This window comes from Strigops habroptila, chromosome 6 (assembly GCF_004027225.2).
Source record: "Strigops habroptila isolate Jane chromosome 6, bStrHab1.2.pri, whole genome shotgun sequence".
In the NCBI taxonomy this organism is placed as follows: Eukaryota; Metazoa; Chordata; class Aves; order Psittaciformes; family Psittacidae; genus Strigops; species Strigops habroptila.
In genome coordinates, this window is record NC_044282.2 from 50,145,515 (window position 1) to 50,160,264 (window position 14,750).

Consider the following 14,750-nt stretch of genomic DNA (forward strand, 5'->3'; position numbering starts at 1 on the left):
ATTTGGGTCATTTGTCACAACCACTTCCCATTGAGACTCATCAGAGATGCCCCATATTCCAGGACAACTTACACTAAGTGTCCTGGATATTGTAAGGTAGTAACTTTGAAAATGGTATCCAATTCTTAGAGGTGCTCTCTGTTTCACTCCAACATTTAGAAAGCAATTGCTGAAGGACCTCATCAGCTAAATATAAACTGAGAGAATTCAAGTCATATATTTTTCTACATCTTTTGCAGTCTAATGACAAGCATAACAATTTGATGGTCAAGATGCAACTGCACTTTTAACAGCACAGGTTTAGTACCCGTGAACCTAAAAGCCTAAAAATTATTTGAAGAGGAGATGTTAAATGCTCCAACTGTAACATGCTGCAGAGACACCTGGCCTTGCTTGGCACAGGGAGCTCTCTGGTTGCACGTTGCTCAGTCTTTTCTAAATTTATACCTTCAAGAAACACTACCTAGAAGGATATATTCTACCACATTGAGCTCTGAGTCACTGAGGCAAGGCTTCTTCTCTTACCCAGACTTGTTCCTTTAAACTTTTATTCTGTACTGCTACAGATTGTTGATTTTTTCGGTGAAGGATATGATACAGGATCAAGGAATAAGAAGATTAAACAAATACATTAAGCTTTGTCTGATCAGTCATATCCTATTGCACTTCTGATAATTTCATATTCCATTGTATTTCTTTTCAGCAGTATACCTGCATTCCAGCAAATGGATGTAAAGCTAGAGATCCCCTCTACATGCCTCCGTTTCTTCAAAATGTGTATCCACCCCAATAAATGCAACTTATGTTCAGGAAAATAAACTCTAAGAGGCATAAGACACATAACCTGAACAAAACCAGCAATTTTATCATGCTTGGTAACTTTTTCTCAAAAGCCTCTCAAAAACTAACTGGAAGAGCAGTGCATAAAAAACAAGCCATAACTATAAGGCGGCTTTCTAAAAGAACTCCAAATCATGTTTTGGGGTTGTAGGAGGAAGAAAAGGAAACAAAGCAAATTGCAAAATGTAACTAGGTAGTGTACATTTTTAAAGCAACAGGGCAGGGAAATAAAAGATGTAGATGTTTGCTGTCCTGGTGAGCTGCTTTAAACAAAGACAAAATAAATCAGCAAGGAAATGCAATAATACAGATATTAACATTGCTATTTTCAAAGCAATAACATTTAACTCAGATGATATGCCAGCATTTTGTTTTCTCCTTAGATGCTTCATTATTATATTTATTACTGGTTACACATTGTGAAGGGACATGTTCTAACACAATCTGCCTTGTTCATCACAGAGGCCTCCACATAAGAGAACACATGCTTAGCTATTCAGTTCACTTCTGCTGATTTTACAATGAAGGATTTTGAGGCCAAATGCCAAGTAGATGACTTGAGTAACTTTGTGCTTCAGGATAACATGTCTAGCAGACATATCCAGTCTTACCTACAAAAACGTCTGAACACAGAGAATCCATTGTCTCTCTTGGAGAGGAAATACACATTCCAACAATTAATTTTACTTACTGTCAAAATATCATGTCTTATGCTAAAATATGAAATGGTATAAATTAAACTCAATTGTTTCTTGTTATGCCTTTCTTTATAAATCAAGTGAGGCTTTTATTAGCTTGATTTTCATATAAAAATATCTGCAGAATAAAATCAATTACCTCTTGATCTCTGATAAGGCAATAAACTGCACTCCTTCAGCCTTCTACTTCAAGGTATTTTCATCTGTGCACTAATTTTTGCAGGTTCTGTCTTTTGCCCCCTATTTTTCAGTGTCCTCTTAAAATGCAGCTATTATGCAATAAAACAGGATGTTTTATTTTAATGCCAGCCTTGCTAGTGGTTTATGGAGAAAGGTACTTATCTACATTTCTTCACTAGGTATTTCTTATAAAACAAGAGTACATTGCCTCTGTTTTCCTTATGACAGTACTCTAATATGAAAAAAAAAAACCCAACAGTAACAAAAAGCCAAGAAAAGCGAAGTGTTGAAAACCTTTTTTGCTTAATTCTTAGTAAAAGATCTCAGGCAAAAGAACAGCTAACAGTTGACAATAACAACAGGTGAGAGTTCAGCACTGAAAATTCAGCCTAGAATAAAAAAACAGATGCTTCTGGGCTGAAAAAATCACCCCCAAACACCTAAAGAAATAATAAATCAAGCTAAGAGACATCACCCTCAAGAACATGAAAGGTTACCAAGACTTGAAAAGAGAAATACAGTTTTTCAGACATGGAAGAAAGCAGGCACATGAGGGAAAAAGACACTGTAGACACTCCCTGTTCAGGAAAACCATTAAAACATAAAATGAAAAACCAAATGCAAAAAAAAGGTATAGAAATATGTTCCCACAGGACCCTGCAACAAGTTCTGTAGTTAGGAATAAGGCTATCACTACGGCATATTTTGACTTTAGCAAGACTGAAAATATCACATGAAACACTTGCTGCCCTCTGCACCAAGGAAGGAAGGTGTTAGTAGGATAGTGTGTTCCAAATTGAAAACCCTTGCAGTGGCCTTCATTCCTTTTTCCACAGGAAGGGACTGGACAACTTGCAAAACATTGAAGACTGTCCCAGTGGTACAAACATCTTCTCATTTCTGTGTCACAAATGACTGCACTGCTCCTCTGGACAGGAAATGGAAATCCAATCATAGGGAGCAAGCCACCATGCACAGTGCTTCTAAGAGCAACACAAGTGGCCTTCTTTTCTGCAATAAGCACTTGAAAGCATTTGAGTGCCTGCCTGTCTGCAGCGAGAGGCTGTGCTTAGAGGGAGTATGGTGTTACCTCCGAAAGGGACAAGGGAAGTACTAACTAAAACTTTGGATTGCCATGATTTAGCTGAAACTTTTGTAAGACAACTTTTGTCTTGCATCTAATTATGCAGCTATTGATAGTTCACTGTGACACAAGTGAGGCATATAAACTGGATTTTATGGAAGTCTGTTTTGATTCTGGTATTATTCAGTATTTTCATGGATGGCTTGAATGGCTGGATAATGACTACAAACAGTACTGTGTCTGGAAAGGCTGAAAGCAGACAAAAGGGCAGCATTTAAATTCAAAATTATCTGAACAAAATGATCAGAGACACCTATGAATGAAGAAAAACATACATCGTAAACTCACATATAAAAAACAGGATCAACTAGCTACAAAAATATTAAAAGGAGACCAACTGGCTGCTCTGTTATTCTAGGTGTCATGGTTTTACCCCAGCCAGCAGCTCAGCTCCACACAGCTGCTCGCTCACTCCTCCTACAGCAGGATGTGGAGAGAATTAGAAGGGTAAAAGTGAGAAAACTCATGGGTTGAGATAAAGACAGTTTAGTAGGTAAAACAAAAGCTGTACACACAAGCAAAGCAAAGCAAAGCAAAACAAGGAATTCATTCACCACTTCCCATTTTCAAGCAGGTGTTCATCCATCTCCATGAAAGCAGGGCTCCTTCACACATGACAGTTACTTGGGAAGAAAAACGCCATCGCTCCAAATGTCCCCTCTTGCCCCAGCTTTATATGCTGAGCATAACACCATATGGTGTGGAACATCCCTTGGGTCTGCTGGGGTCAGCTGTGTCCCCTCCCAACTCCTTGTGCATCCCCAGCCTACTCACTGGTGGGGTGGTGTGAGGAACAGAAAATTCCTTAACTCTGTGTAAGCACCGCTCAGCAATAAACCATCCTTGAATTATCAACACTGCTTAATCACAAATCCAGAACTAGCTAGTAGCCCATACTAGCTACTATGAAGAAAATTATCCCAGCTGAAACCTGCACAATAGGAGATAAGCATCTTATGGCCACTAGGACCCCAGGGTGATTACAGATAAGAGACTTGATGCATTCCCCCATTTCAGTGTTTATGTTAACTGACACATGACCTAAAGGCTGATGGAAAAACAGGAGATATTCAGGAGTCACACTTTGATAATCACTGGTGGGAGAAGGATTTGCCCTGTTCTAAAGAGATTAATCAGGCAGTGCAGATGTCAGACAGTCTGAACACGTGTGCCTTCCAAGCAAATAAAACAATGGTTATTTCAACTAAAAGGAATGGATAATCTATCCACTGAATAATGTACATAAAACCCCAAACAAACAAACATACACACATAAAGATTAAAGCTATGCTCTCCAAAAGACATTAAAAAAAGAACTTTGCTGTATAAAACTAGAAAGACCAGCAGGAGGTGGAATAAAGGAAGAGAGAAACCTTTTTGAGTACATCTAAAGAAAATTTTTCTAACTTCTAGATCTTCATGACTTGAAGTTAAATGTTTTTTCCATCACAACCTTTGGACTTCAGAATGGCAAATGTTATTCATGGTGATAAACTGAGCTCTCAGGTTTCAGAATTCCATCATTCTAGGTCTGTTTTCTTAATCAGTGTATTTATTGATATGTGAAGTCATCTAAACAGGTTAATCGTCAGTAATCAGATTTTCATCTTATTCAGCCATGCGATCTCAACTCTTTAATTTGTGCACTTAAGTACTATAGCTGTGCATACAAATAAGTTACTTAAATTTATCTATGCCACTTCCCCTCTTCCCAAGGAGACACGTAAAGCAATACAGCCTATGTTTGCAGGTAACTATGCAATTACACATTTTAGTGCAGATCTTGTTGCTCTATAGCATTTTAGTCATAAAAAAGGTATTTTACATTGGTAAAGCTATTTTATGCTTGAGGACCAGAATATCTTCACACTGTACCTGTATACTCCCACCTAAATGGACGGCTCTTCCAACATCCTGTACCATTAAAAAAGGAAAGCACCTTCAACCAAAGCTACCAACCAATACCAAAATTGTCTGCAAATAGGGACTTGCTATGGAGTTCAAGAAAAAGTTTACCCAATTAAGAGAAGTGAATAAATCACAACCCATTGCTGAGCAAAACTCTTGATGAACTGACTGCTGCGTGACAGTGACCCTTGGTGGGATTTGTCTTCCTAGATCACTCAGCCGTGGCAGAAAATTCTACTTAGAAAGAGTTTGACTACTCCTATGAATGACTAATATAATGAATTTATGAGCTATGATGCGCCATTCGACACCTTATAAAGAAAAGCTACATGTAGTTATGCTAGTCCCAGTGAGAGTGACCTGCCTTCCACCAAAAATTTCTGGTAGGATGAATATATTAATAAATGTATTTATCATTTCATCTGACTCCTTCTGGAATGATGTTTTACATAGATTTTGAACTTGACTCATATCGGTCTGTTGGAGTATTAAAAAAAACCCAACCAAAACACCCCCACCTGCCTGTATTTTAAACGGAATGTGTTGTTCCTATTCTGCTTCTAGTCTTAACATCAGCTGTTTTCTATATCAGACTGTGATTACATGAAGATGATTGTAAAGGATTAATCAGCCTACTAAAAATATATACATGACTACTCTGAAGTTTTGTGAAGTTTATTAAGCATTTCTCCAATCTGTCTTCACTAATATACAATGCCTACATACAAAACACTTCAATAATTTTGTACTTGAGATGCTTGTATTGAAGTATGCATACACAGTTAAGGAAGTCAGAACACTGTAACTATTACAAAGCAATTACTTGTATATTAATTTGTTTTAATCACCAACAGAGTTTTCAAGGAGTTTTTACTGTCGTTACACATTTATTAGTGAGAAAATTACTGATTATTTAATGAATAGCTTTTACCACACCAACTTCAATGACAACACACTATTAAAGTCTTCCTACAAGTAGGTCAAAGAATAATTTATACTGGAACGGACTTCTGTAGGTCAGCTACTCCAACTAGCCTGCACTCAAAACAAGTCCAACAAGATCAAATTGCCCATGATGTGATCCAGTCAAGTTCTGAATACCCCCAAGGACAGAGAGCCCATGTCTTTTCTAGGCATCCGCCTACTCTAATGTTTCACCCTGTTAATGATGAAAAACGTTTTCATTGTATGCAATGAGAGTTTTTGATGATGTTACTTGTCTCTATTGCCTCTTGTCCTATCACTAAGCATCTCTGAGAAGAGGCTGTCTCCTTCTACGTGTTTTCTCAATTGCATATTTGAAGACAGCAACATAATCTCCTTCAGACATCTCTTCTTAAGATAGAATAAACCCAGTTCTCTCAGCCTCTCTGCATTTATTGTGCTCCAGCCCTCTAATCATCTTGTTAGCTCTCCATCAGACTTGATCCAGTATGGCAACATCTTTCTTATAGTTGGGCCTCTGAAACAGGACTCATATCCATGATACCCAATGTTAAAACTTACCTTGGCAGGAAGCATGTGCTTCGTCTCATACAAAGAACGGCAGATTTTCAAAATTTCATTTCCTGTGTTCTCCTTTTCTTCTGGTGGGCATCTCTGTAACATCAGAGACCCCAGTTTCACCCAGGGATTACCATCTGTGCACAATCTGCCCAGGAAAAAAACCAAACAGAGATGTATATAGAATATAAATATACTTACACACTCCTCCCATTTTTGATAGGTGGGATGTTTTTTTGTGCGAGACTTAAAGTATAATCTCATGAAAGAGAGAGAAGAAAGTTTTGAGACAAGTCACTATCCTCATGCCCACATTCTTTCAGTGGAACAAAGAAGTTTAAAGTATTTTGAAATTATGACATGCAGTTATAATCCCTGAGGAAACACACACCAGACAGACTGATCAATTTGGAATAGCACAAGAACAGCTTCTCCTGGCTTCAGACCAGCTGATTTCCCAAGCAGAATGGAGGGAGTGGTGTCAGGAATCCAGCATTCCTAATTTTGTTTGCTTTGATCACATTCTAACAGCATCTGTCTCTCAAATACCTGTCTCTTGCTTCCAAGTGAAGAAAGTACTTCCAAGATTCACATTTTAATTTTCAGGTCCAACAAGTACAAACAAAAATAAACTTTTTTTTATAGCACATCCAAACAGGGTAGAAGAGTGAAGAAAGTACATGCATGGGTACCTCTCTATTAGTAGATATGGATACAGATACATTTGTTTTGCATATTTAAAATGTTCTTTTCATTCCATACAGAACTTCATGTCATGTCACAATTACACAGTCAGACAGATGCGAAATAGTAGATACAAGTAAATTTTCTCACACGTTGATGGAAAAGGCAACATTTGTTGTAAAGTTGCTGGAACATTTCTTGGCATACAGCTGCTATTTGCTAGATCATGGAGATGCTTGGCTACTTTTGTTAGGGATAGGTGTACCTCATAGAACCACAGAATGGTTTGGGTTGGAAGGTAACTTTAAAGATCATTTTCTTCCAACGCCCCTGCCATGGGCAGGGACACCTTCCACTAGACCAAGTTGCTTAAAGCCCCATCCAAACTGGCCTTGCGAGGACTTGATACTCTCTAGGACTGAATGTACTGACATTAATGGGTAGCAGACCAGAGCTTTTAAATGGTATCATTTAAATTAAGCTAATGCATTTCAATTCCAATCTACAATGGGTTAAAATCATGCACAGTCACAGCTTAGATCATGATTATATTAAGCCACAGTAACACAACCACTATGTTCATCTGTGCATAAACAGAAAGGCACAAAGAGTGGTTTAAAAATCATCCCATCAACCTCTTTGGCCATTAATCAGCATCCCAAAGACGTAGGAAACTTTTTATTTTAGCTTGAAGGAAAAAAAGAAAAGGAAAAAGAAAAAAATCACAGCAAGACCAAATCTGGCAGGTTGGTCTTACAATTTAGTGTAAATTAAGGTGCTCATCCAGAACATGTGTGAAGGACCAGTAAAATGCTGTCAAAGTGCTGTTTTTCAAAGATATTATTTAGCAGCAAATGTTGAAAGTAGTACATTAATATCATTGTAAATGGGAGTCCACTAAGAGAGCCTGTTAGATTGACATATACCAAGGAATAGGTCTGACAGCTCTGGGAAGGACAACCACCAATATCTGCTATTAAATATATAAAAGCTCTTTCCTGCTCATCTTCCACTTTCAAAAGTACATACTGTAAACAAATAAAACGAGCTCCATGTGAAGCTGACATTACATCCTAATATGAAAACCAGACAGAGATGCTAAAAGTGGGCAACTCCGAATGCAAATGAAATAGAAGTCACTGTCTCTATTCCTTCTGACAACTTAATTGAGCCTTTCCATCAGTCACAGCCACTGAGCACAGAGCTGCCAGAAGTCTGGTTGGGAACAGCAGAGCTCCTCCTCTCCTCTCCTTCCAACTTGATGGCTTGAACTCAAAGATGTCAGCTTATTCAACAAGCAGAACATGATGCACTTAATCTGTGAACCCCCAGTAAAGTTAGGAGAAGAAAAAAAACCCTGAAACTCCATCTCTGCCACTGGTGAAATTGATAGCTCCTGCTATGTGATCCTTCTCTTGCTTAGAGGCACAGAAAGTCATAATGAATTTCCATTTTTATAGCTGCTGCCTCCAGAGTACATTAAGAAAACCTATAAGAATTTCCCATTAGAGAAACAAAACAAAAATCACACTACAAAGCACATAAGTTAGAAATAACCCGAAAGATGCAAGGCCACCAAGGCTTGCCATGTGCAGGTTTATTTATCTGAGTAAAGTATCAGATGTATAATTTACATATATAAAGCTTTTGCTTTTCTCAACACAATTCTTTATATCAAATACTTGTGTGATGTATTAAAAAATATCTGTTTCCTGGTATCTCTAAATAAAAACAAGATTCAGTTACCAAAACCACGACACCTACAGGTAGAAATCAGCTTTCCTCTCTCCTGAATTTTACCTTAGTTCAACTACAGATAAAAGAAAATAAAAAAAATATTTAACATGAAAAAAGCCCCAATTATTTAAAAAACTCAGCATGAATGTGTTATTTTTTTTGCCTAGAACCAAAAGAGGGAATTTTTGGATGAAGTTAAAAAAAGAAAAGTTAAACTATTAAACCCCTAAAAGATGGTCTTTTTGAGTTCCAAAACACCTTAACAATTTTTAAAATAAATAAAAAAATGCCTTTTGAACATAGGCAGCAAGTTCCAAAGGACTGAAGAGCTTCAGGTGCTGTCAATAAATTTTTTCAGTAAACGTCTTTATGAAATGCTTAAAATGACATCTGAATATGAGACAGCCAGGTGGGTAAGCATGCATACATAGCAAGAGGGTGAAAAGAAAAATTTTTAAAGTATATGGTTTTGAGTGCTGACTGAAACTAGCAAGGTACCTCACTGTTTCCTCACAGTCAACTTAGCATATTATGATATGAAGAGAATCATATTTGCAGTAACAAGCACTATTGTAGCTGGGGTTTTAAAATACAAGAACTCAAAAAAAAAAACCCCATTAAAAACCACAGACTTAATAACAGAGAGATTAGCAAAAATCTTAAAAAAACCCCTCTATTAAAAAAAACCCCAAAGTTCAGTTCTTTTACCTCTCCTTCCTTTTGAGCCCTTACAGAACACAAATTGTATTTTTTAGCTTTATATTCAGTTACAAGTATTAGGTAATTACTATGAAGTTAAAACCCAAAATTCTAAGTATTCAGATGACTCAAATTCCCTGGTTTCTGCATGTATCATTCCATTGGCAGTAAACAATCAGTTTGCAACAACGGCCCTTTTCTGAAGCAAAGGAGGAGAAAATAAGTCAAGATTAAACAAAAATGTTAATACATATGGATAAACATTTGGCTTAACTGCTCACGGTTTTCCTCTGCTCAATAATTTCTTAATACAACTTGCTTTGAAATGAGACTGTTGAAAACCTCAGTAGCACAGAGTTCCTGCTCCTTACTCCAACCCAGCCATCAAGATAGGTTTTCCAGAAACACAATTTCAGGAACATATATATACATACATATGTGTGTGTGTGTGTATACATATATATATATATAGGCTGGTAAGCATAACTGAATGCTATTAACATGGAAGTATGCAACAGAGGCAAAAGACGGAGGAATGAGGAATGCAAGAAGAGGAAAAACCCCAGAGCAGAGCACGCCTGCAGCAGCCTTCCCTAAGATGCAGAGATGGGCATATGACAGCGACCGTCAATGACAACGAGAAGAGAGAAGGTTCAGATAAAGAAAACGGAAAGTACCAAAGATTTTTTTGATTGTTGCTGGACCTCCTACCTACAGCAAAACAATTCAAATTACTAAAATTCAAAAATCATTAAAAAGAAATGTAAACTATTCCCAGCACATTAGAACAAGAGGCAGCTGAAAAAAATATAACTATCTACTACTCAAGAGTTTATGAAATTAATCCTGTCTCATATCAGGGAATACTAAAGAGAGATTTTTAAAACCAATCATACTTGAGGTGGGATTGAGGGTGGAATGAGGACAGAACTTCATTTCAGGAGCACTATTAGCTGTTAAGACAGTTGTTTTGAGATCACTCAAATTCATTTTAATGACAGCACACTAATTATAAAAGCCAAAATTCCACTTGGGAACATACTGCACACCAAATGTATTATTTCTGTAGCCAAAAATAAGAAATATATATTTTTTAGTTTTATATAAACTGTGCAATGGCATGGCTTAGATTTAAATGTAAGTTAAGTCCTTATAGAAAGTACTTAATGTTTGTCTCTTAAGACTTGTTAAAAAACAGAGCAAAAACCAAAGCACCCAAAATATAACCCCCAGAACTCCAAAACATAGTTTACTGAGAGAATACAAATAGAGTGGAGGAAAAGATAATTTACAAAAAGGATGCTATTGTCTACTATTAAAATACCACATTTTTTGAAAGCGCTCGAAATGAGCTAGAAACGAGGCTCAAGCCACAGTAAGTATTCGTGTAAAGTACTTAATCAGTCTTCCTAATATGGTTAGTAACAGAAAGCAATGGGAACATATACACAGAAAGACCCCAAGGAGTGAAAAATGCCCCCTTTGATATATTTTTCTATCGGGACAACTCTTAGAAGGGAAGGAGAAAATTGAACCATTGTTGACTGACTCATTAAATAAATAAATACTAAAGGAAAGCAGAAAGGCAACATACCCACTGAGAAAAGAGAAAAAGGGAGGGAAGGTGGCAGAAGGAGAACTATGCCTCTGTCATTTCTTTCAAGAAGCAGCTTCAATTTTCTTCTCTAAAACACTGCTAAGGCAGGTAAGAGAATGGCCTAGATGTTTTTCTCCACCCTTCAATCTAGCAGAGAGAACTGAGCAATGAAACAACAGAGGCAACTATACCCTGTGCCCACCACCCTTTAAAAAAAAAAAAGGCAAAAAATTATTAAAACAAAAGGAATATTTCCTATACTATGAACACTTGGTCCACTAATCAAATCTATTTCATTTTTTGGTCATCCAGAGTTTCACACAAAGTCAAGAAAATCTGAAGTATCTGAATTACTTTATTTCCCTGGAGATAATGACTATGAATCTAGCACTCAACTCTGGAAAACTACTTGGGAATCTGCACTGGAGATCCCATTTGAGAATCATTAAGAGTCAGAGGTTCTTCATGCAGCCAGTATAGGTGGCTATTGCTGGTGAAAGCATAGGAGACAATTCTCTCCTAACAGCTTTGCAAAGCCTCCTGGCAAACCCAAAGCAGTGAAGAGAAACGCTGAATTTTTAGCAATAACAGAAATTATTAGATAAATAATAAATCTAATCACAGGATGAAACCTGCAGTTTGTTCTTCTCAAGACATGGCTGGTCACCTTCACTTCAGTGCCTAGGAAGATGAAATAAATGCTTCTGGAAGCACTTCCGAGCAAATGAAGGACAGGGAGAAGACTGTGAATAGCCAGCATGAACTTAAAAAGGGGAAATGGCGCCTCACCAACCTGACACCCTTCTATGATGAAATGGCTGGCTTGGCAGATGATGGCTGATATTACATACCTTGAATTCATTCAGCAATGTTTCTGACACTTTCTCTCAGAAAATTCTCACTGACAAACTGATGAGGCATGGGCTACATAAGTGGGCAGTGAGGCAGACTGAAAATCGGTTGAACTGCCAAGTCCAAATGGTTGTGATCAGTGGCACAAAGTCCAGTTAGAGTCTAGTGATCACTGTCTCTAAGCTAACGAGCCGTCAGATAAAACATGGCACACTGTACTCACTAGTCAAAAATTTATTAATATTATTGTTCTCCTTGAAATAAACTTGACTTTTGTCTCATAAGATTATATGAAACCTTATATCTTAGAAGTGATCATCAGTTACAGAATAGACTTTTAAATGTGTTCAGCAAGTCACAGACAAAAAACAAATAATTGGTAAAAAAATAATGTCGTCAAGATGTTCCAAATTAACACTTTCAAAAAATACCCATTCTCATGGGTGCAATGCTGATTTTTTTAATAATAATTTTCATTTTAAATTGTTGGGCTAGGATATATCTGCCCTAGTATATACTCTTTGCTTTGGGATACTTTATTCAGAGGCAGAAAAAGTAGGTAGTGAATCTAGAAAAGAGAAGCACCATTGCTTGGTACCATTACCCTTATAGCCCTCCTGCAGATTATCTGCCACAGCCAAGTAAACATTAACTTTCAAAGGTTTTTCTCTAAAGTATAACTCTGAATGGAAAAAAACAGTCAGAACTTTCTATCTCTTTTTATGGATTTTGTACATGCTGCCAAAAATAAGAGCAAAATACATAACTTAGATTTAAGTAGCTACAAAGACCTCCTGTGCAACAGCTCCAGCAATAAAATGGTTTTCTGCCTCCTCCATGATATATACTGCATATGTATATAGTTTTTACAAGAAAATGCTTGATTCAGTTCTGCTTCAAATAAACCCTTTATTCTTCCCAGTATGACCCCTTCTAAAGGTCATTCTCTTCTTAGACATAATCAAATTCCTTGACTGAAAACTACGTGATATTATCAAGCAAGAAGACTCTGAACTCATGATTGTGTGAAGAAATGCTCACCTATTGCTCATGTCCATCGGTGGCCAAGCTTGAAGTAGTAAAACCAAGTGCTGAAACTCAGATGGGCTGTGACTAGATTCCAGAAGTCCCAGGAAAAGATCATACCTTTTTTCTTCATTTTCAATATCTGCTATCTCTACCTGGGGAAAACAAAAGAAAAACCAGTTTGTTTTGGTTTTGTTTTTAAAGAAATCAATGACTTAAAAGAAATCAACAAACTATCTGTGAAGGACATCACTGCCGTAAAACAATGTAACAGTGTAATTTTCCTGGAAAACCATTTTCTTACCTCTCATTTTCCATTACATGTATCTCTGTTCTTCAAACACCAGAAATTTCTTAAATTTAATTTTCAGGATATATAGACATGTATATATACACACATACACATATTTTTGAAGGATGGGTATGTCTAGTGCTTCTCTAATATATATTACTCTCACTCACCTATGAAGATTCAATGGTTTTACCTGAAGTTATAGCATCTAATCTTTTCTCTCATAGGAAAGTGCCTTAAAAGATGATTCTAAATTAATTTACCCAGCAAAGAACATATGCTAACGAGTACTGTAATGTTTCTCTGTATAGGTGTTTGAACCTAAGAAAAACAAAACCCCACACTCCATCAGCCAGCACCAGACCACTTTATCTCAGGAAAAGTGTCCCATCTAAGTTCAAAACCTGCAGCTTCTGCCAGAACTTGAATTCAAGGTTCTTTTATAGATAATTACTGCTTGCAGTTTGCATGGTAAAAAACTGGAAGGTAAAAGGTCTAACTGTTGAAGGAAGGTTGCAGTACATGAGAACCAACTTGCTACTAAATGAGAAGCAGCTTCTGTTTAAGTTTGGCTATCAACCTAGGAGGGCTTTCACAAATGGAATACCTATTCACTGTCCACCTGACATGAAAAAGTTCTTGGAGTTTAAAAATAATTTGTTACAATAATAAGGTAGCTTCCTCTGCATTGTTAACACATGCTAATATTGGATTTTAATTCCAAAGTTTGAAAAGTTCCAGGATATCAAACGCTTCAGTTTCATCTTATAGTTCTGTTGAAGTACACAGAAGTAACACAGCAGTTAACTTTTCTTTTTCAGTCCAAGTAGTTCTAAGACAGTAAACAGGAACAAAATTTTTCTTAGTTCTACAGCTACTCTAAAGATTAAAGATCACATTCCCATCTTTTCAAAGAGACTCTGATACATCAAGGGCAAATTTTTCAAAAGAGGCTAGAAAACAAACATTACTGATGCATTTATTGAGTTGCCTATGTAATTTGTGACTTTAAAATATTTAGTGCCGAAAAGCTGTTCACTTCTGTCCGAAGGGTACTTCTGAAAGTACTGTATACCAAAACATCACAGGCAGTGAAGAAATTTTTCTGAGATCTGTCCATTTAAACTACTTTTCTCTACTACAAATCTCATATAGCAGACATCAGTTACCCATTTGCAATATCCGTAAATTTCGTCTATGCTTGTTAACATAAAATATTATGATCTTCAGTATTTAAATCACAAGGCTGAAAAGAGAAGGGATAAGAACAGGAAAGGATAAAGGGAAATAAGACATGCTAATCTGTAAGGATCAAAAATATTTAGCAATTTAGCAAATTATGTACCATCTAGACAACAAAAGCTCTCATACTGCTTCATCAAACTCCTTTTTCAGAAAACTATCTCTTTAAATATTTAAACCAAGTAGGTAGCATTCTGGATGGTCCACTGAGTACATTTTAGTATATTTCCACAAACAGCATGTTATTTCAAAACACAGACTAAATGTTAAGATCTCTCTAATGATAACCGTGAAACCAGCAAGAAATGGCTCAGGCAATATTAACAGATGAGAAAAACTGTCACAGAA

At 36.7% G+C, this 14,750-nt stretch overlaps 1 protein-coding gene across 2 annotated transcripts in view; it reads right to left on the minus strand.

Annotated features, from left to right (window-relative positions):
* The window catches only part of NBAS (NBAS subunit of NRZ tethering complex), a 176,713-nt gene that overhangs the window by 11,818 nt on the left and 150,145 nt on the right, over nucleotides 1–14,750 (minus strand). For both annotated transcript variants that reach the window (XM_030489718.1, XM_030489716.1), the window contains 2 exons: nucleotides 12,884–13,023; nucleotides 6,277–6,421 (listed from right to left, as the gene is read on the minus strand). In XM_030489718.1, the coding sequence (XP_030345578.1) occupies nucleotides 6,277–6,421; nucleotides 12,884–13,023 (285 nt within the window). The remainder of the gene's footprint in view (nucleotides 1–6,276; nucleotides 6,422–12,883; nucleotides 13,024–14,750) is intronic.